The 20,729-nt window shown below is 36.1% G+C and overlaps 1 protein-coding gene across 12 annotated transcripts in view; it reads left to right on the plus strand.

The window, feature by feature from the left end:
* PAM (peptidylglycine alpha-amidating monooxygenase) overlaps positions 1 to 20,729 on the plus strand; it is a 188,980-nt gene that overhangs the window by 142,641 nt on the left and 25,610 nt on the right. For 6 of the 12 annotated variants that reach the window (XM_010971454.3, XM_045507869.2, XM_045507870.2 and 3 more), the window contains exons 15-17: positions 984 to 1,307; positions 9,218 to 9,347; positions 20,012 to 20,128. In XM_010971454.3, the coding sequence (XP_010969756.1) occupies positions 984 to 1,307; positions 9,218 to 9,347; positions 20,012 to 20,128 (571 nt within the window). The remainder of the gene's footprint in view (positions 1 to 983; positions 1,308 to 9,217; positions 9,348 to 20,011; positions 20,129 to 20,729) is intronic. The other 6 variants (XM_045507874.2, XM_074360410.1, XM_074360411.1 and 3 more) reach the window with 1 other exon arrangement.

The following is a 20,729-nucleotide window of genomic DNA, read 5'->3' on the forward strand; positions in this document are numbered from 1 at the left end:
AACATTTTATAAATAATTTGTTTTCATAGAGTTATATTATCATATCCAGGTTTACTTCTGAGTACGGGAAGACATGAAATACATTTTAGTGATGAATCATTTCAGGGATACTAGTTTGTTAAAACCTTGTCTTTTGCTTGAAACGTATTTATTTATTTATTTATTTTTCAATTTGCTTTTTGGGGGGAGGAGGTCATTAGGTTTACTTATTTGTTTATTTTTTCAGAGGGGGTACTGGGGATTGAACCCAGGACCTTGTGTATGCTAAGCATGCACTCTGCCACTTGAGCTATTCCCTCCCCTGAAACGTATTTAAAAGTATTCTTTTCTCATAAAATTGTATTTCTGGAATTTGTCCATTTCTTCTTTAAAATTGGTAACTAGAGCTACTTATAGTAGCACATGTAACAAAATAATAATAATAATAATACAGCTTTGGTTTTCCAGTTGCCAAGTAGATGTTAGGTTTTTTGTGTTTTGTAGCACCTGCTCAAAAAAATACATTTAATGTTTTGTGGATTACACTTTAATAGGCTTTTAAAGACAACTTCAAAGGGTTTGTCTATAAAGATAACTGTTTTCTGGCTTAGCTGTTGATAATATTTTATTTTAGAAAGCTGACGAACTCTGACTTCCAAATCAATCCAAATATATTGTGAAAACCATTTATTGAAACATGCCATGCAATCACATATGCATTATTTTATTTCTACTATTATGCTAATAGAGGTTATCTGGTGTTGTTGACTTCTGAGATAACAGAAAGTAGTGGGCGGTTTATAAAATGAAATGTGGAGCATATTATTTTTTCATTGTTCTGGAAAATCACCTCCCCTCCTCACCCCCCATGCATGAACGTCTGAGAGCAACTTTCTCTCTAACTTATAGTGAGGAATCAGGAGATATTTTTCAGGCACAAAATTTTACAAATGTTGCAAACTTATGAACTCTACACTTCTTATCTCTTCTCTTTTTTTCCACAGGTGATTTCTATTCACTACTTTCCAAGCTGCTAGGAGAAAGGGAAGATGTTGTTCATGTGCATAAGTACAATCCGACAGAAAAGGCAGAGTCAGAGTCAGACCTGGTAGCTGAGATTGCAAACGTAGTCCAAAAGAAGGATCTTGGTCGATCTGATGCCAGAGAGAGTGCAGAACATGAGGAGAGGGGCAATGCTATTCTTGTCAGAGACAGAATTCACAAATTCCACAGACTAGAATCTACTATGAGGCCAGCAGAGAGCAGAGTTTTGTCATTACAGCAGCCCCTACCTGGTGAAGGCACCTGGGAGCCAGAACACACAGGAGGTGCGTTTAGGGCTTCTTTTAAAGAATAAAATGTGAAATGCTACAATCCACATTAGCAAAATCTGAAGGGAATAAAAATTAATGGGTGAAAAAGCTTACCAGTAAAAAGCACTTGTCATTAGAAAAAAGATTACTCGTTGGGTTATCAGATATCATCTTTATTTGAGGAGTTTTTCCTTTGTTTTGGTCCAATACTACATCCAGTTGAGGAGCCAGAATTACCAGGACCAAAAACCTTTGGATCATGTTGGGGAAGGTGTCGTATGAAATTTGGGGTAACAGACTCTTACCAAATCAGTATTCTCCATTTAACTCAATGGGAATAAACTGAAAATTCAGACCTGATGTATAAAATCCCCGTGTATGAAATGGTTATACACTACTTTCTTTTAAGGTAACTAAATTCCTCTCAAAGGAATCTTACACTTCTAACATTCTCATCCAATTGACTTGTAAAATGTAACCATTTTTATGACTTTGATTTCTTAAGTTCCATTATCAATTGCTATCTTAATTGGAAAGTTGAGTAGTTATATCTGAAGGGACTTCCAGCAAGTCGGTAACTATCAGATTTATCTTTGCTTCTAACCAGGATTGGCTTCCATAATTAGAGGACAATAAATACCTTATTCCCTTCAGGTTTCTGTTCCAGCAAGCTATGGAGTGCCTCATCTTTGTCTTTAATTGTGTGTGGCTTCTGTGATATCGATTGTGTTTCATGTTACTTGCTAATGTGGAAAGCCAGATAACACAGCATGTGGAGATAATCTCCAAAAAAGTAACGGATACGCGTGCATGGCAGCTGTCCACGCGTGGGCTGGAATGGCACAGGCTGCCAGCTTGATGTTTTCAAATACAGCTTTGCAGGAAGCCATAAATTATTCAGCACCCAGCTGGTTTTTATTTATAATTGAAAAAAAAAATTAGCATGCAGTGGCTGTTGCTCACACAGAAGTTTCAAGCATTGTCCGTTAGGACTGGCCTAATAGTCGATACGTGATGTTAACTGGAACCCAGATTTTTGACCCTTTCGTGTGTAAGCATCCTCAGCCCTGCTCAAACTCCTTCTAAATTTATCTGCTAAATCTGTGTTTCTCCAGAGGTGGTCCCTGGACCTCCTTGCGTCAGAATTACCTAAGGTGCTTATGAAAAATCTAGACTCCTGAGTCCTACCAAAGAACAAGTGAATTGACATCTCTGAGTATGGTGCCCAGAAATCTGCAACATACTGCACTGTTACACATACTGATATTAACCACACTCCAAGTATTGTTTTTCTCCTGCATGTGATGCAGCCCAACAAAGCTTTTGTTTCAAAATAAATCCAACTGCCCTGTCTATTTAAAAAAAAAAAGAAAGAAAGAAGAAGGGAAAGTCCTCTGGTGAAAATACAGTTCTGTTCACGTGTGAAATGTTAGCGTCGCAGCGCGCTTTATTCCGGGAATTGTCTTATTTATTTATTTGTTTATTTTTTATTGAGGTAACACTGATTTATAACATTATATATGTTTCAACATTAAATTTCTAATTCTGTATACCCTACAGTGTGTTCACCACCAAAAATACAGTTTCTAGACATCTATGACTTGCCTTTGTTACTCTTTGATTTGAAATAGTTATAATGATATTTATAGGCATCATAAGTGTCAAGATAAAATTCATAGTTTGACTTAAGGAATTATATTCCTAAAACCTACTTAGGTTTTCTCAGAAAGAAATAATAAAATACTTAAAATACTTGAAATACATTTACTTGCCAAATCTCCTCATACCTTCCATGTGGTCAAAATGGCAGTGCCCAGGAGAAAAATAGTTCTCCAGGATCTGGTTCAGGAAGCTTCCTTTCATTTTAAGTGTGTGGGTGAATGTCACTGAAATAAATATAGCAATGAGTTGTAGAAACATACAGCACAAATTCTAATTATAGGAAGAAAATGTGTATGTATTTCCTTTCTGAAATGATTTAGTGTTATTGCACTACTCTGATTCAAAATCTTTTAAAAAAGTTAAATGCAAAATAGCAAAAGTCATGTTTAGGTAAGCTATTTCTAAAAGCCTTTTTCTTTTCAATTTTCTTTCACTCTACCATAACACAATGTAATATCTAACTCTAATTGAAGAAAAGCACTTAATAAATGTTATGTTATTAATAATTATGATTAGAATTGCTACCATTATTGTCATGTTGGATTAAGATTTTAAAAATTTAAATGCCAAAGTAGTAGAACTAAGTATTAATTATTTTAACTGAGGCAGCATCCAGGACAGAATTTTCTTGCAATGTGTAGGAAAGCTGCAAAATTTGGCCCTCGAATTTGATAAATGGAGAAAAATGACCTAGTAGTGTTCTATCATAATGGGAATTTGTGGCTCTTCAAATCACTTACATTGATCTGCATTGATGTTTTCCTGTGATATAAGATATACAGTGTGAAAATATGCATCCTAGTAAACTGAGATGCAAATGCACTTCTTTTTTACACTTAACATCGTTAGGTTTCTGCTATTAGTTTGAGGTCTATATTTGAGATAGCATTATTAGAGTAGAAAGAAAATCTTAGTCTTCATTCTAGTTGCCTTCTGGAAACTACATTCATTGAAAGGTAAATGTAAAGCTTCAGATAGTTACTCTCACTATCAAATAGGAGTAGACTGCTATTCCTAATCAGGAAGCCTGGTTCAGCATACGCTGCACCCCTCTGGACCTCAGCAAATGCATCTGTGCTTGTGTGATGCTTCCCATCAGATAAGAGAGAGTCTTTACATATTCTTAGGATGCATTGAAATTGGACTTAGTTTCTATGGACAACTTTTTCATGACTCAGAGCCCATACTTTTAATGTATTTCGATCATATGCTTACCTCCAGGTTCAAGTCTTGTAGAATTCTGGGATAAAATAAGGCATTCAATAGGCTGAATTTTCATCTCTGGAGGGGAGGAGAATAATAAAAACAAACATTCATAGCCCTTACTGTGAGCCAGGCTAAGGGTTTTAGATACATTAACTTATTTAATTCCCATAACAACCCTATTTATAAACCCATTTATAGAGGAAGAAACTGAGGCATAGAAAGGTTACATCACATATCCAAAGTTCCACCAGCTCAAGGAACTGAGATTCAAATCCAGGCAGATTTGCTCCAAGTCTTGATTTTTAATCACTGTTATTTCTTGTTATTCTGACTCTCACAATAAAATAAAATAACAGATAGATAAGAAGATGGCTGGGTTTTTTCCAATCATCCCATCATCTCATCTGCAGTTGTAATAACTAGGGGTAGATTGCCTTTGGTCATGCTTTCTCAAATCGGTATTCAAGCAACTTGACTGAGATGAAGATCTTATTTGCAATTAGTGTTTTAAAAGAAAAGGAAGTCTGCTAACACTTTTGAGCCCCTAGTTATGTCTTAACTCTTCCTCACTTCACTCCCACTAAATAAAACATTATAATTAACTCTTGTTTTCTTTCTCACTTGGGTATAAATATTTCTCCTATAGTTTCAATTACAGTTATTGTTGGCACGTCTAGTGAATAACAATCCCTGACCAAAATAAGGCGTCTTTTCCTCACGAAATGAGAATCTGCATAGAAAAAACAACCATTCTATTTTGTTCTTGTTGTTGAAATCTTCTAGTGACTTTATTGGGTCTTTTCCTTAAGAGTAAATGTGAAGAGCCTCGCCACAGTGAAGTCAAGTCATAGTTCTAGGTTTGAAATTATGTTTTTTTCTCAATTTTGTCTAATTCTGTTAGTCTTTATGTACACAGATAAATGAATGCCCTTTTAAATGCTTATTAATAATTTTACATGAAAGGAGCATTGATCACTAACATTAATCTTTCCTGAAAAGGTGTAATTTATTAATCCTTAGTGATTTATTGATACAATTTTCACAGCAATGTTTAATTTTTTTCTGAAAGTAGTAAATTTTTTCTAAATACATAGTGGAATATGAGGCTGGACATTTACCTTTATTTATAATGAATGCAAGAATTCTTCTGAAATCATCCTATCATTTGACATCTGAATTTAGAGCAGCTGACACTTGGAGTTGGGAATGGCTTGCCTAAGGTCATATGTCAGAAATTTGTATTTAATTGTCAAATTAAAATGGTAAGCCTAAAACATTAGTTGTATACTGGATCACTTCTTAAATAAAGGTTAAAACGGATCTGAACTCAAATTTTTAAACTTCCTTGATTGAAAATGTGAAGTTTAAGTTAGAACCCAGATATATTTTATAATACAGTTTTTAATAAGAATTAGAAATATTCCTTAATTGGGGAACAGAAAATAGTCATCCTTGATACTAATGATTGAAATCTGGCCGAAGCCTATAGTTCCTTTCTTGTGAGTGAAGAAAATGACCTGAGACGAGCCTGTCCTGTTCCAGCATTCTATGGTTCTCTTGTAGAGATGGGCAGGGACTGGGAAAACATTAGTCTTCATTCCATATCTGTAGTCCTCAATGACTGCTTTGATTCTTGTTCATTTAATTTTAAAGAGAATAGCTTTTAACTACCTTATAAAAAGTTGATTACACTGGAAGCCAAAACATCAGTTAACTGAGCTAGTGTTCACAGAAGAGAAAGTAAACTCAGTTTTCCTTTAATTATTTTAGAATTTGTAGTTAACACAGAGACTTAGATCCTGAAAGTTTTGAAGTCTTGGGTAGGTAATCTTAATAAATATGCAATGATATTTTTGATGAAATTTAATATAATTTCTCTGAACGTTCCTGCTATGCACAAAATAGTTCTTTGCATTGTCTCGGTACTAAAAAAGCCAGATAGCTCACAGTGTTACCTCTCATATATTTCCTTACATATCATCTTTACTGTTTTGAAAATTCACCAAAAGTATGTTTTAATAAATATGTTCTAGATATTTATCCTACTTTTCCTTCTTGAAAATTTCCAACAAAAAAAGATTCTTATATGTGGCAAAATAGGTTGTTAACAACCTATCAGTCAGTGCTTTTTGCAGATTTTCAAGTGCTTACCAATCTAAGATCAATTGATAATAGAGATTATTCACAACCAGATTAAGGTGCTTTATACAATATTTCTAATATTGTATGAAATCCACATTTGACTCCAGATGTGTTTATTTTGGACATTGCATATTTTATATCAGAATTAGGGTGTCTGCACCTTCATGAGATCCTAAGTTCCAGTACCTGTTTGTGGACCACTGAATAGAAAAGTTCCAGGAAACATGACATTTGTTTATTGTCTTTAAGGAAAATAAATAGCCAGTTAGCATGTTGATTGAGTCTCTTCACACTGTCTTCAGCTTAATACTAGGGGTAAAAAGAGGTAGTACAAGTGAATGAAAAGTTTGTCTAAATAATAGTTGACAACATAAGCAAGTAGAGACTGGAGCACAGAGTTGAGTTTAGTGCATTTATTCAGCCGTTACAGCAGGCCAGGCCCTGTGCAAGCCCGGGTGACAAAACAGTGAATAAGAAATTCCCTTAAGAAATTCCATCTAGTTGTAGTGGTTCTGGGCTGTAGGAAGCTGATAAAAGGTATCAGATATCTATATTGTATGAGGTTCACGGTTCCCTGGGCACCCATCCAGAATCTTCAGGAGCTGGTGAACGAGTTTAGAACAGCCACCAAACAGACAAGCTGTAACTGAGATGAGATGAATGAAGTACAACCTGAGATTCAAGCAACTTTAAAATAATTTAAAACATTTTCTTTGGGGAATCTGTCTATACATATCTAATTATTAAACTTATATCCTGTTTCCTAGTTCACTTTCAAAAACATGATTTGAATCATGTCACCCCGTGCTTTAAAACTTCCAGTGGCTCCCAGTCACCTGTAGCAGCAGTTTGCGCCCTTTTCTCCTCTTATGACAAGCACGATAGATGATGAATGCTGTTCATTCAAGCAGCCTCATTCATGTCCACTGCAGTGCCCAGAACCGTCTGCATATTTAGGCATGCCAGCTGTAACTCTGCCCCTTTCTCTGCAACTCAAGAAGACGTAGCAAAACACACATGAGAAAGACATTCCCAGGTGCTCTAATATATTTCAAAAGTAAATTATTCCCAAGCTCTGAGCTTTACTGCTACTAATAAAGTATTTGCCGCATGCCTCAAAATTAATCATAGGAGAGATCAAGACACCACAGCTCAGAACTACATTCATTCATTGTTAAACCCATACTCCTTCCCGTGCTCTACAGTATATTTTCCAATCTGAACTAGGTCTCCGGGTCTTTTAATCCTGCCTCTCATTCCCATACCCCCACCTGACATACACAGATATCCTTAAAGATACACACATTACTTAAAGATGTTGAAACACATTCTACAAACAGAACCCCCCTCACTTCTGATCTTTCTAATTGAGAGATTCTCTGCCTGTTTCTATACTCAAAGAAACTTTAAGTGAGAACACAAATATTTCTTCTTCTGAGAAACCTTCCAGGTCTGACCTTAACCCTACCCTCTCCCAGCCAAGCCTCAGGAAAGATTACGGGTCCTTTCCTGTGTTCCTGCACTACATTATGTCATAAGTATTGCTTTCTGTTTTTTCTCATTTTATCCTATGAGTTCCTCAAGGCCCAAAACTGTGTTTTATTTCTCCGTGTTCCCAGAATCTAGCATAATGCCTCACATTGACAATACACTTAGGGAATATTTGTTGAAGGCGCTTCAAGCAGAAGTTGTAGGCAGAACTGATCTAGGCATCCTATTGATTGTGCTATGTTGTTACTTTTTATCTTAAAAAAATTAAATGTGCAAAGGTAAAAATATTTGGGGCAAAAACATACTATTTCCTTTTGTATGATTGAGAGAATTATTTTAAAGTGTTTTTTCTCATGTCAGCATTCTCTCAGGTTTTCAGAAGCTGATGATACAAGCCCTGTGCTTCCCTTTCTTCCTCCAGCCTTTAATGCTTCTCTTTGAGGATTTCACCACGTGTTGCCACATCCTCCAGGGGATGGGAAGGAGAAAGGAGACTTAAATTGCTGCTGTTTTACTCCTCAGCATCTCTGTTGAAGCATTTCAGGGCGAAAGAAATATTGACACTGATACAGTAGATTTCTCAGTCTCTTCATAACTTTATAGCCTCAGTGAAGCTACTCCGTGCATCGTAGCTCTTTATTCCTGAGCATTTTTATAAAAGGGATTAACACAATGGAACCCAAGTATTCTCTTAAGTATAAATGTATACTGATCAGAAGTGTGAATAGTTTGTAAATCATTGTCACAGACTTTCTTTATTTTTTCCTTTTTCTCATGTTAGGAAACAGTGAAAGACTGTCTCTCCCTTCCCATTGTTACAGGAATGCTGAAGTTAGGCAAAATGAGATCGGTGTCTTACATACTTTCTTGCACAAGGGATTATCAATGATGGTTTATTATATGGTCTAATGTATATTGAACATCCAGAATTTACACAGGAGTTAGATGAGAAAGACAGCCACACACACACAAACACACACAAACACACACACACACACACACACACACACACTCAGGCTTATTGCCCAAGAATGCTATTTATTTACAACATTGAAACGGTTTGCATTAAGATGATGCTATCCGTGTTGGCATATTTTCCAATTATACTAAAGTAAGAATCTTGTTAGGAAGAAAGCAGTCTCAAATCTGCTCTTTAATGACTTAAGGATAAGCTGGTTTAACAGGCATCTTATCAACAGAAAGAGAACATACAGTCCCCAGACAAGTTCAGAGTCATTTACTTTATTCACAGCTCAGGGTGCTACTTGGCATGTGCATGTGGTATATTTTATGTAGAGCACGGCTTGATTTTTTTTTCTTTGCGTCTAGTAACGTTACTGCATGAATTTCTTATAATCATTGTGAATCTTCATGTGGTCATAGTAGCTTTCTTTTTTCACTAAATATATGCATTTATCTTTTAGATTTCCATGTAGAAGAGGCACTGGATTGGCCTGGAGTATACTTGTTGCCAGGCCAGGTTTCTGGGGTGGCTCTAGACCCTAAGAATAACCTGGTGATTTTCCACAGAGGTGACCATGTCTGGGATGGAAAGTAAGTAACATTTTTTTCTTCAAGCAGTAAATGAAAATAAAAACAGCATACATTGTTTTTCATTAATTAAACTGAGCATAATGCTGAGAGAACTATGAAGGCTCTTTTTGAACTTGATTTTTGTGAGCAAAACATATTTGTTCTTTTAATGTACGGCTGTGATAAGTAGAAGAGAGGCAGTCTCGTGCATTTGCAAGCAATTAAGATAGTTTCACAGACTGGTTTGTGGAAAGAAAGCAATAACAGTCTGGGATTCTGCCTACTTACCATTTTGTTCTCTCCTCCTTGAAGCTACCTTCACCTTCCTAAGGAGAGTAATATTAAAGGCAGTTAAAACAGTACATGGCTGAGGCATTTCAAGACTTCAGAAAAAGTGCATCATGATAAATGATCAACTCAGTTGCTAGCAGACTACAATAAAGCACTTTGTTATTTTCATGTACTGGGTACAAAGGCTGCTGGATTCTCCCTCCCTGTAAGACTGCTCCCTGCCAGTGATAACTTAGCCTTCCCGGGAGTATGTTGCGGTTGCAGCAGTTTGGCCACCACATATGTAGAAATGATTCCTTGGTCTTCACATCTTCATATAGATTAATTTTATTACTCAAATTTGCTCTTTTCATAAGCACCAGAGACTTAAGAATAACACTAGGACTAATTCCCCTGCATTTCCCTGTGAGTTTTTCTTTCCAAATTTTATTCTATCTTCCGCTATCTTCTCCTAAGGATTTTTGATAAAAATGTCTAAAAAAAAAAAAAAAAATTTACTGAGTGCTTACTATGGTCCTGTGCCTGTTGTAAAAGTTTACATAAATTACCTCACAACAGTTAGGCTCTGTTATTGTCATCATCATTTACATTTTATAGATGAAGAAACTGAGGGAAGATTTTTTGTGTGTGTTTGTTTTGTTTTTGTTTTGGGGGGAGGTAAATTAGGTTTATTTATCTATTTATTTTCAATGGAGGGGCTGGGGATTGAACTCAGGACCTTGTGCATGCTGAGCATGCGCTCCTCCACTTGAGCTCTACCCCACCCCCACAGAAGGTAAGTGTTTTGCCCCAAATCTCAAACCAGGCAAAGGCAGTTCCTTTCTGTCTGACTCCAGAGCTGGCCCACTTATCCACCTGTGATACATACTGCCTTTTAGAAGATTATGAGCACATTTACCTGATTGTATTTTTAAAAGCTTGCTCCAAAATTTAGCAGGTTATCTTAATTCTCCTGAATAATGAATATCCATTTATTCATTTGTTTTATCACAAATTTACATATGAAGGTAAATTTTAAAATATCTTATGAACTAAGTGTAATGAATCTTGTCCTTTCAAGTGTGCAGCTGTGGGATCTCATTTGGAAACTTGAGGATCCATCCATAAACAGTCCAATTGTTTATTTCCTCCATTCTCAGAGATGCTGATTAAATTATGCTAAACCTGTTCTGTCATGTACACATGTGTGTAGTTTTCTTTGTGCAACTGAAGATGGAATTCAGTCAGCATTTCAAAATAGATTGATAGCTTTGTTACTGTTTAATTGTCCTTTCCAGTTGTCACAGTTGAGAATGGAATCTGAGAAAGAGATCAGTTCAGAGTTAAAGCAGTCGAACTCAACATCTCTATTCATACATCTCTCTTACAGTGTCTTAGTCATTATTGAACATCTAATGGTATTTTAACAAGTGCTTTCAAAAGCAAACTATTACTATTCATTGTAGCATATTCTTCATTTTAATGAATATTGCTGCATTTTCTGCATGGATTTCTAGCCACATTTTATCAGACGAGAAAATTACAGCATCATTTTCCCCCATGGATACTGTTTCAGCTGGCTAAAGCTAAATTGGACAAAGTCCAACTTTCCATTTTAATGTGATATTCATTCCAAGTAAACAGCAGAGGCTGGAATAGTTTAATAGAAAAAGGGATCAGTAAAGGCCAGCTTGGGGTAGATGACACAAGACCATGAAACAAGAGCCACACAAGAACATTTTCTGGGACTTATATGGCAGTCCTCGCTCAAGACCTGCTTTTTCCTGGCATCTCGCTTTCATCTGGATAACCAGTTTCATGTGTAAATGGATTCCAGTTTCATTGCCAAAGCCCCAGTGTGTTTACCCTGATAAATGTCACCGACAAAGAGGTGCTGTTAAAAATGCAAGACTTCTTCAGGGCAGGCGTGCTGATTGAACTCACTAATCTCTGTTTCTTCTTTCTTCTTCATCTTTTTCTTTCAGGTGTAAGAATATTTGTTCTCTCTCTTTCCTCTTGGCGTCTCTTGTATTGCCCGTTGGCTTCTAATAGTCTCTGCAATCCATGCTTGTGAGAAAGTTCTCTCCTGGTCTCTGCTTTTACCCACTGTCTGCTTTATTATTCATGAAGAGAATTAGAAGTGGATTTCTCTGTTAATTGTCTTTTAGGAAAATAGATATGGATATGTGTGCCCTGCTCTTTGGTCATGCATGGCCATCCTTCCTCTATGCATAAATCGCCTTTTATAAAATGGACAAAGCACGTAGCTTTTCTTCTCCCTCATTGAATATCCAAGGATTGCTCAAAGGAAAAGATAGCACCTTCCTGAGGAACTTGTGATGTGCTGATAAGAGACAATGGGAATTAAAGATTGGGTGGAAACTGCATTCTTGTTGCTGCCACTGCTTGAATAGAAGGGTGAGAAATCCTGTATTAATTTTCCTTGGAAGCTTTCCCATCCTGATGTTTCTCATGTTCACAAAATGATAAGTTCCATAAGGCCAGGACTTGCTTGCTCTAAATCAAAACTAAGCAGTCTATATCCCCTAATTTTTAGGAAATGATCATTCTTCAAGTATCAGACAGTGCTTGGAGTTAATAATAATCACTAATTAATACTCAGTACTCAAAGCTCTTTTGAAAGCATCACATCACCTGTCTTTATAGAAGTACTATTAGTCTTCATTCTTACTGGTAGCCTTGATCAGCCCTTACTCTTCTACTTAATCGTGCTAAATTGGCATGGCAACCAAAATAATAATAGTAATAGTAATAACAGTAATAATAATAATAATAATAATAATAATAATAATAATAATAATAATAATAATAATAATAATAATAATAATAATAATAATAAAACGCTTGCCCTCCTGAAAGATGACTGTCATTCCCTTTCTCAGTTTGACTTCCATTGTCCTCCTTGTTTGTCCCTTTGTTCAGTACGGCTACTTTAAGAAGCTGCTTCTAGCTGAAAGAGGAAATGATTACCAGCAGGGTGTAATGAAACTTTAAAGAGCCTCTCGTCTGCCCTGGTGTCAGGGCAGCAGGGCAGCTAGAGTTCTTTAAAGTTTAAATGCCTCCCGGCAGGAGCTGGGTAGCTCGCACCTCGGTAACAGCTGTTCCTGGGTCTCCGTTTTCTTCCATTTATCTCAGCTTTGGTTAAGGTTCTACCCTGCAGGCCTGACCTCACATACCCTCTTAAGAAAACCATGGGTTTTACTCCTAATTTTTAGGTCCTAAAAGTTGTTCCTTGTGTGTCATTTGTCACTTCTTCACATGGAGTTGGACGGGATTTGGGGAGCTGTATCACCTGGGATTCATTCTGTAACCAGTAGGAGAGAAAACCCATCACAAACTAGCTTAGGAAAAGAAAAGTTTATTAGTTTGTATGATAAAAATTTTAAGGGTGTGGTAGCTCAAATGACGCCACCGGGGTTCATTTAACACATTTTCTACTGGTTGGCTCCATTCTTGAGCCCGAATTGATCTTCCTTCCCCACTTGCAGCTTCAGAATTAACAGAAGAGACAGTGCATGTCTCTGATAGGTCAACAGGAAGTCCTTAAATTGAGAATGTTGCAATCTTCAGGCTGACTTAGGTCATGTCTCCTCCATCCCTGAACTAAATCATTGTGGGGAGAGGCATGAAATCCACTCTTTAGCTTAGCCAGTTTTTTGTTCTATCCTTGGAATGTGAGAGTGGAGTTGACATTATCAAAAGCAAATGGACTGAGAGTGAGGCTCAGTATGTTGGGTCAACTAAAGAAAAATTGAGTTTTCATTAGCACAAAATGGGGCAGTAGACGTTGGGCACCCAGAATAGCAAATGTCCACCGGAAAGCTCATCTCCAACTTCCCAAATGCAGACATCTCTATACAGAGTCTTCCACGGTCATCTGGTGCTTGAACTCTTTAAGTGCCAAGAAATTCCCTACATGTGAGACATACTTTCCAATTATGGGTCTCATTTAGATGACTCAAAGTTCTTTATGATGTTAAACTCAAACCTGAGTCCTCTAACTTCACCTTCATGACAGCTGAATGCGGGGTGAATTTACTCCCATTTATCCATGTCAGTTACTTGCGTATTTGAAGAAAGTCTTATCTTCTCCAGACTGAATGTCCCCCAGGCCCTCAGCCAGTGTTCATGATGACATGATAGTGTCATCTGAAGGTGATCTGGCTTCTCAGTCCTTTAAAGTTTTTTGGTTGAGAAGTGGCCATAGTACCTCATGTATTATCTAATCATCAATGCAGTTGCTTTCCTTGGTGTGTATTCTCATTGTCTATTAGTATGAAAGGATTGTATTCAATTTTGTCAGCAGTCATAATCACCTTGTTGCCTTGTGTTGAGTTTGTAATCTAACAGGATCTCCAAATATATTTCATAACATTGTGCTCAGGTTTTTACTGTAAATTTATACTTAGGCAGTGGTTTTCAGGGTTTTTCTCCAATTACATTTTACTTCATTAGATTTAGCATTTCTTCAATTTACGGATATTATTCTATTCTTTGTTAAGCAGAGAATGAGCTGTCCCTCCCCTCCTTATGATCTGTTTGATGAGCTTTCATGTCTTTATACATGCTCTTTATAAAATTTGAATAGTTGAATGGTTGGTCTAGCAAGTTTAATTCTTAAAGATGTGGTCTTCTGGGAATCTTCTCCCACCTGCCCCTCCCCCAGATGGCTCACAAACCATCTCTTCATCAGTGCTTTATGGAATTTTGCCAAGATCTATTATTTCAGAAATCTGTCTGCTTCCTAACTTTCATAAAAACCAGTTCAAGATTTGCCTCACTAGTTTTCTTGAGTCTCAGTTAAGGCATATCTGCTTGAGTTTCTGCTTCTGTATCTGAAGATTCTCTCATACTTTAAGAATGACCTGGGCTTGGAAAGTAGAACTCAAAATGACTGAGTGGTACCTTAGTACTGTCACATCTGGGAGAAAGTGTAAGGAGTCCTACAAAAAGAATGTGTCCATATCCTACCCCTCTCGCTCATGCTGCCATTTCCCGTTTCACTCAAGCCATTTTCTTCCAGTGTTATGCCACTTTCTCTGATTCTTCTTAGCTATGGGACCATGTTTCCATCTCTCCTACAAATACAAATTTAATCTGATAGCTGGTGGAGAGATTCTCCGGTCCAGGTAGGTCAATCCTAGGAAGAGAAAACCACGTTTTTTTGAAGACAGGAAACCTAGGCTGGAGTCTTGGTCTCCGTTTCTCAGCTTTGAGACCTAAATCAAGACACTTGAATGCTGATTCTCAGTTTCCTAGTCCAAAAAATGAGGGTTTTAATGGGTGCCTCATTCTGTTGAGTAACCAAAAGCACCTTGTTCAAATGACATCCCCTGTGGCCTTACTGACTGAGCAGAGCCCGGTGCCGTGATACCTAGCTCTTTGTTCTTCTCGTCCCTGTGTGGGATGTCTCCAGAGCTTGGTCCAGCAGGGCAGTAAACAGTCACACGTTTCTTTGTTTGCTCACCTTTTTCCCTCCGCATAGGGGTTCTTCTTTGCAAAAAATAAAAATCTTTAAATTAAAAAAATATATATATATAAAGAAGTAAGTGTTTTTAACATAGTGTAGAATTATATTCCATTTTAAGTTTTGGCCTTTGAACGGTATGTCTTTGCTTTCCTAACTTTGAGGGTACCTTTCCATTTATTTTCTCGCTTGAACACCTATGGTTCTTTCTCCAGCTTCTTAATTTATATAATTACAATGTTATATTTTACTTCTCTCTTCAGCTTCTATTATTTATTTTGCATTCGCTTGATTTTGATTGATGGCACCGAAGTTTATTTTCTCCCTATTCTAGTTCTGTTTGTGTGTGAATATAGCAAAGCATTTCTTTTCAGCCTTATCTAAACTGTTTGATTAGCTGCTAATGTGCAAAATCATTAATGGAGGATTCAAACTGCTAAAATAAAGAACTGATGAATTCCAGCCCACAGGCCACAGTTCAGTCTTTTCTGCTGAATACTTTTTCAGGGAAGCAAACAGAAATCAGCAGTGCTCCAGGCACTGTGTGAAATGTGCAGGGTATTATTATATCCTGTAAAAAGTTAAATGTGATTGAAATAAAGACCTCTCTGCAGCATATAATGTGGGGTGGCTGCTTTAGAACACTAAATAAGCAGTTTGCTATAGCAACGGTGTATCCAGCTCTATAATCTGACATCCATTTGTTCAGAGGTTACTTTTCTTTGAATTACAGGAGAGTTTATAAATTACTTTATTTGGCAGATTTAATGTATGTGTGTGTGTGTGATTTTCCCGTTTGAGGAAAAAACATCAATTCCTTTTATTGCTTGCCCTGTGTAACTACCAGGGGCCAGCTGTTAGATACGGAAGCCCCAGCTACCCCAAGTGAAAGGATTAGGACTCGTCAACCTATCCATTGAGTGACTGAATGTCCCTTGATGCTGCCCATTTAAATATATAGACATCTGTTAAAGCGTAACACAAAAGATTTTCAATGAAACAGTTGGGCCTATTGTGTTGTGGTTAATTTCTTTATAGCCATAATCATCCCAAGAATTCTAAAATTTTATTTTTTGTTTTTTATGTTACTGAAGTTAATTAGTATATTTAAATGATGCTAATATATGTAGAGTTTCATCTTTGGGTTTTGTTTGGTTTTGTTTTGTTTCATTTTGTGTTATTCTTTTTCTTTGTTTTGAGAAGTGGTGTTTAATGAACAGATTCTCTAATCAGTAAATTCAAGAACTTGCCTGATCACTGAGATCCTGAATGGATACAGGGGAAGTGTAGTAATACTATGAATAATTACCATAAAGCTGCATACCATAGGAAAGGTGGTTATTCTAAAGCATCATATAAAATGCCCTCTAAACATATGCTAATGACACAGGGGTAATTTGTGATACCGGAAAAAAAAAAACTAACCAAAAAACAAACCATATTATTAGTTGTTATACTGTAATAAGATACTAAGAAAAATTTCCTGATAAGTTGAAAGATATGGTATTTTCTATGTGTCCAATTTTTATTATAAAAATCTGATTTATTTACTCAGTAGCTTATTTGTTGCTTATTTTTCTTTTAGTCTTTCACTTGCTATTTCACAATTTTTTATAACATCACCAAAAATGGATAATAAAATAAAAGGGATATGATCCTCAAATTAGTTAATTTTGTTATTTATTACCACCACTAGAAACCTGACATTTGCAGATTATGAGTCTAGATCCACACACACAATTGGGTTTGTGACAACAAAACATCTACTACTTGATACATCGTTTTCTGTATTCATGAATGTATATTCAGACATTGTTTTCTATATAAACATCCATTGATGAAGGATGTTTTTCACTTACCTGCACGTCAGCCACATTTCATTCAGTCTGACTAGCATAAGGACTGTGGGTCTGGATTACTTATATTTCTTCCTTGACATACCTTGTTTTCTTGGAAGCCAAGCCCAACACTGCAGGTCCTTGACGTTGAGTTTACATGGCTGCCACTGAGCAATTTAAGCTAGAGTTTACATTTTTAAAGGTCTGAGTGTCTGAAAGAATAAGCTGGCACTATAAAAATAATTTAAGTTAGAAGAATTCAACATATGCTTCTGACGGTGAGGAGGTGGGAGGAACTTACTTTCTCCCCATCAATAGGTTGTAGGAATGTTATTTCCTAAAATAGTAGGACCCGTGATTCACAACTGATGGTGACTTTTTAAGTGAATGACAAGACAGACCAAAGAGTACTGCACCCTATTTCTTGGTGAAATCATGAACAAGTCAATATGTCAGGCTTCCTGTGTGGTTTGTTATTTTGCAAATAAAAGGAGACGTGGCATTAGATTTGCTGAGTGTTGATGGGCTCCAAATTTTATCAGGATGTTCAATAGGCAATTGAACTGCCACTATTACTAGCTGTCAGTAGTGGGTCAGCACACTATCTGTACATCAGGTAGAGAGCACTTGGTAAGAAGTACAAGGACTTGGTAACTTTCCATATTACTAACTCCTAGGTGGGGGTGGGGTGGAGAAGTAATGTACTAGTATATTCCATGCCCAAGCAAATAAACTGCAAGAATAAATGAAAATTTTAGGAAATACAAAATGGAAAGGGAAATCTAAATATGATCAGTGGATTTTATCAATATGAAAACCTGGTTATGATATTGTACTATAGTTGTGCAAATGCTACCAGTGAGGAAACTGGTTAATTGTACACAGACTCTCTCTGTATTATTTCTTTCAGCTGCATGTGAATCTACAATTATCTCAAAATTCCACCTTAAAAAAGGGGAAAACAAATCTTGACTCCTTACAGTCAGAGAAAGCATAATTCTCATATTACTTAGATTGCTATTATGCCATTACATATTATGAAATGCTTCTGAATAATGAGGAAATAAGACTTAAGCCTCAAAAAGAGATAAATGCAGAGACTTCATCCTATTACATATGAATATGAAACTGTAACATACAATGAGTCTTAGACATGTTGAACTTATGTTATCCAATGTCATTGACAAGTTGGAAAAAGACATAGATCACTGTTGGTTGAATCCAAAACCTTTGTTTTCTAGGAGACTGGCTTGTTATATTTTCAGTACAGAATTCATCTCAAAAATACAGTTTCAGATTTAAGATAAGCTTTTTGGTGTTTCATTGTACTGAGAAAGAGTTACTTCTATTTGTCCTTTACTGTTGTCCCCTGGTTTAATAATACCTTGTATATTCTGACATTGGTTCTATCTAATAAAATTTTATATTTCAATTGAATAATTATCCAGTGACTGTCATAAATTCTGCTTTGTTAGTGATGTTACTTCTATTCTGTAAACTTATGCATTTTTTTCCTTAGGTACTGCTTTGTGGTTTTAACTACACATAATAGCATATGTAAGCAGTGTTACCTAAGTTTTAGGTTGACAAAGCTGAATCAATATTTTTTATTCAATTGAATGCATCATTAATAAGAACTACTTCAGGGACTTATTATTATCTTTCAGGAAAAATATGCCCAAAAGACTATAACAGTCAAGAAGCTCAAAGTAATTGTGTGATGTATATTTTTAATGGCAAGAGAATGTAATTTTGAGATTTTTGTTCTCCTACTGGGACTCTACAAAAGTTCCGTAGAAATAACAACCAACTAAACAATGGGGGTATGACAGGTTTGAGCAGTCTGTTGCCTTCCAAATTGCAAATGTTTCTCCATAAATATTTAATGTTAGTCAGATTCTTCTTGTGCTTATACAGTTGAACTACAAAATGTTAATAGTTTTTTTCACAGCCTTATCTGATTCTATAAAGGAAATTGTGTTTTACAGAAATATTCACTGGTCATCCATTGACTTCATCTGGCTACACACACACACACACACACACACACACACACACACACACACACATACATATAAAACATTTTTATGCACTCCCCCACCCCACACACACAGCTTAACTATGTGTTGATCAATTCTTTTTTTTTTTTAATATAAGTTGATCTCTTGGTGTTTGGTGTATTTACCTCTATGTTACATAAACTTGGAATAGAAGAGTTTATCTTTGCCATTTATCCCAAATAATTTCCAAAACAGGAATTTAAATAAATACAATGCCTGTGGTAACATTCAGTTTAAAGAAAGGTATCACTAACAATTCAGATAGAAATATAAATGAAAGAAATATATGTAAACATATATGTTTGTAATATTTTATAATAACCTTGAAGGTACAGAGTTAAAAAGCAGGAATTGTCATATTCATTTTAGCATTGATATTATTACATAGTTGTCCATTTTGTACTTATAGAAAAGCTGTTACATGGAAGAAGTTTTATGTCTCTAAGCACATTTTTGTTTCAAGAATCAATTGTTTTATGTTTTTGAAATATTTGAGCATTCTGTCCTGTATCCACACAACATGTATTTGTGTGTTGTACCTATGCCAAGAGAAATGGCAAACATATTTGATCACTGTCCTTCCTGCTATCATTTACATTTTCCTTATCATTACACAGAAAGTTCAAATACGTTATGCTTTCTTTTGTAGTTTGAAAGAAAACAACTATTAAATTAAAACATTTTGAGGAGCTTTTAAAAAAAAATTCCTTTAAGGGTTCTCAGTAGTGTTTCTTAAACTCTCATGTGAATATGACTCACCTGGGGATCTTGTGGAAGTGCAGGCTCAGGTTTGGTGGGTCTCTTGGCGGTTCCCATGTTCTCCTCCCCTGACGCTCACTAGTTCTGCAGGCTAATGGTATCTGTGTGATCCAAGATGCTGAAATGTGAAGGGCAAAGAGTGAAGTCAGGGACCACCAAGTCCTTCTCTTGATTCTGTATTTCGAATCTCAAGTGAATCATCTGCATTTCTTAAGTTCACTGATGTTTTTGATTGGTTTATTTTCCATTCTAATGCATTTTTCTTTTTAGCTCTTTTGACAGCAAGTTTGTTTACCAGCAAAGAGGACTCGGACCAATTGAAGAAGACACTATTCTGGTCATAGATCCAAATAACGCTGCAGTACTCCAGTCCAGTGGAAAAAATCTGTAAGTTCAGTCACTTATGTTGTTGTTAATGCTTGTGCTACATATATTGGTATAAAGTGTGTCATTGGATCTGGTCTTTGAAAGAGCATGTTGCCCAGCAGTGGTGAGAAAGCACTTAAGAAAGCAGGAGACAAATTTGGCCGTCTAGTCTTTCATTTTCTGATTAGGTGGTTCTAAACCCTGACTGAATACTAGAATCACTTGGAAGGTTCAAAAACCTTAAATTCAGATTTAGTCTGGGATGGAGCCCAGGTATCAAAACAGTACTTTAAAAAAGTTCTCCAGGTCATTGTAATACATAGTCAAGCTTTAGAGAGTCATTTATATACATAGAGCTAATGAAGTGAGTTGCTGGTCAGCTAGATCTGAAGATTAAAAAAAAAATTTCTTGAGCAGAGAAGTTACATAACCAAATTCATCAACTAATCACCCTTAAGAAAAAAGGCTTCTCTCTCCCCATATCAAAGTGAAGACTAAGCAAATGTCATTTTCAACTTTCCATAGCAGGTATAGGTAATTTGGCTTTGAAAATCTCTTCATTATTTGGTCATTTCTAGATGGCATTCGGCAGCCAAAAAAAGTTGGCTGATATTTATGGTCA

This window comes from Camelus bactrianus, chromosome 3, assembly GCF_048773025.1.
Source record: "Camelus bactrianus isolate YW-2024 breed Bactrian camel chromosome 3, ASM4877302v1, whole genome shotgun sequence".
Classification (NCBI taxonomy): Eukaryota; Metazoa; Chordata; class Mammalia; order Artiodactyla; family Camelidae; genus Camelus; species Camelus bactrianus.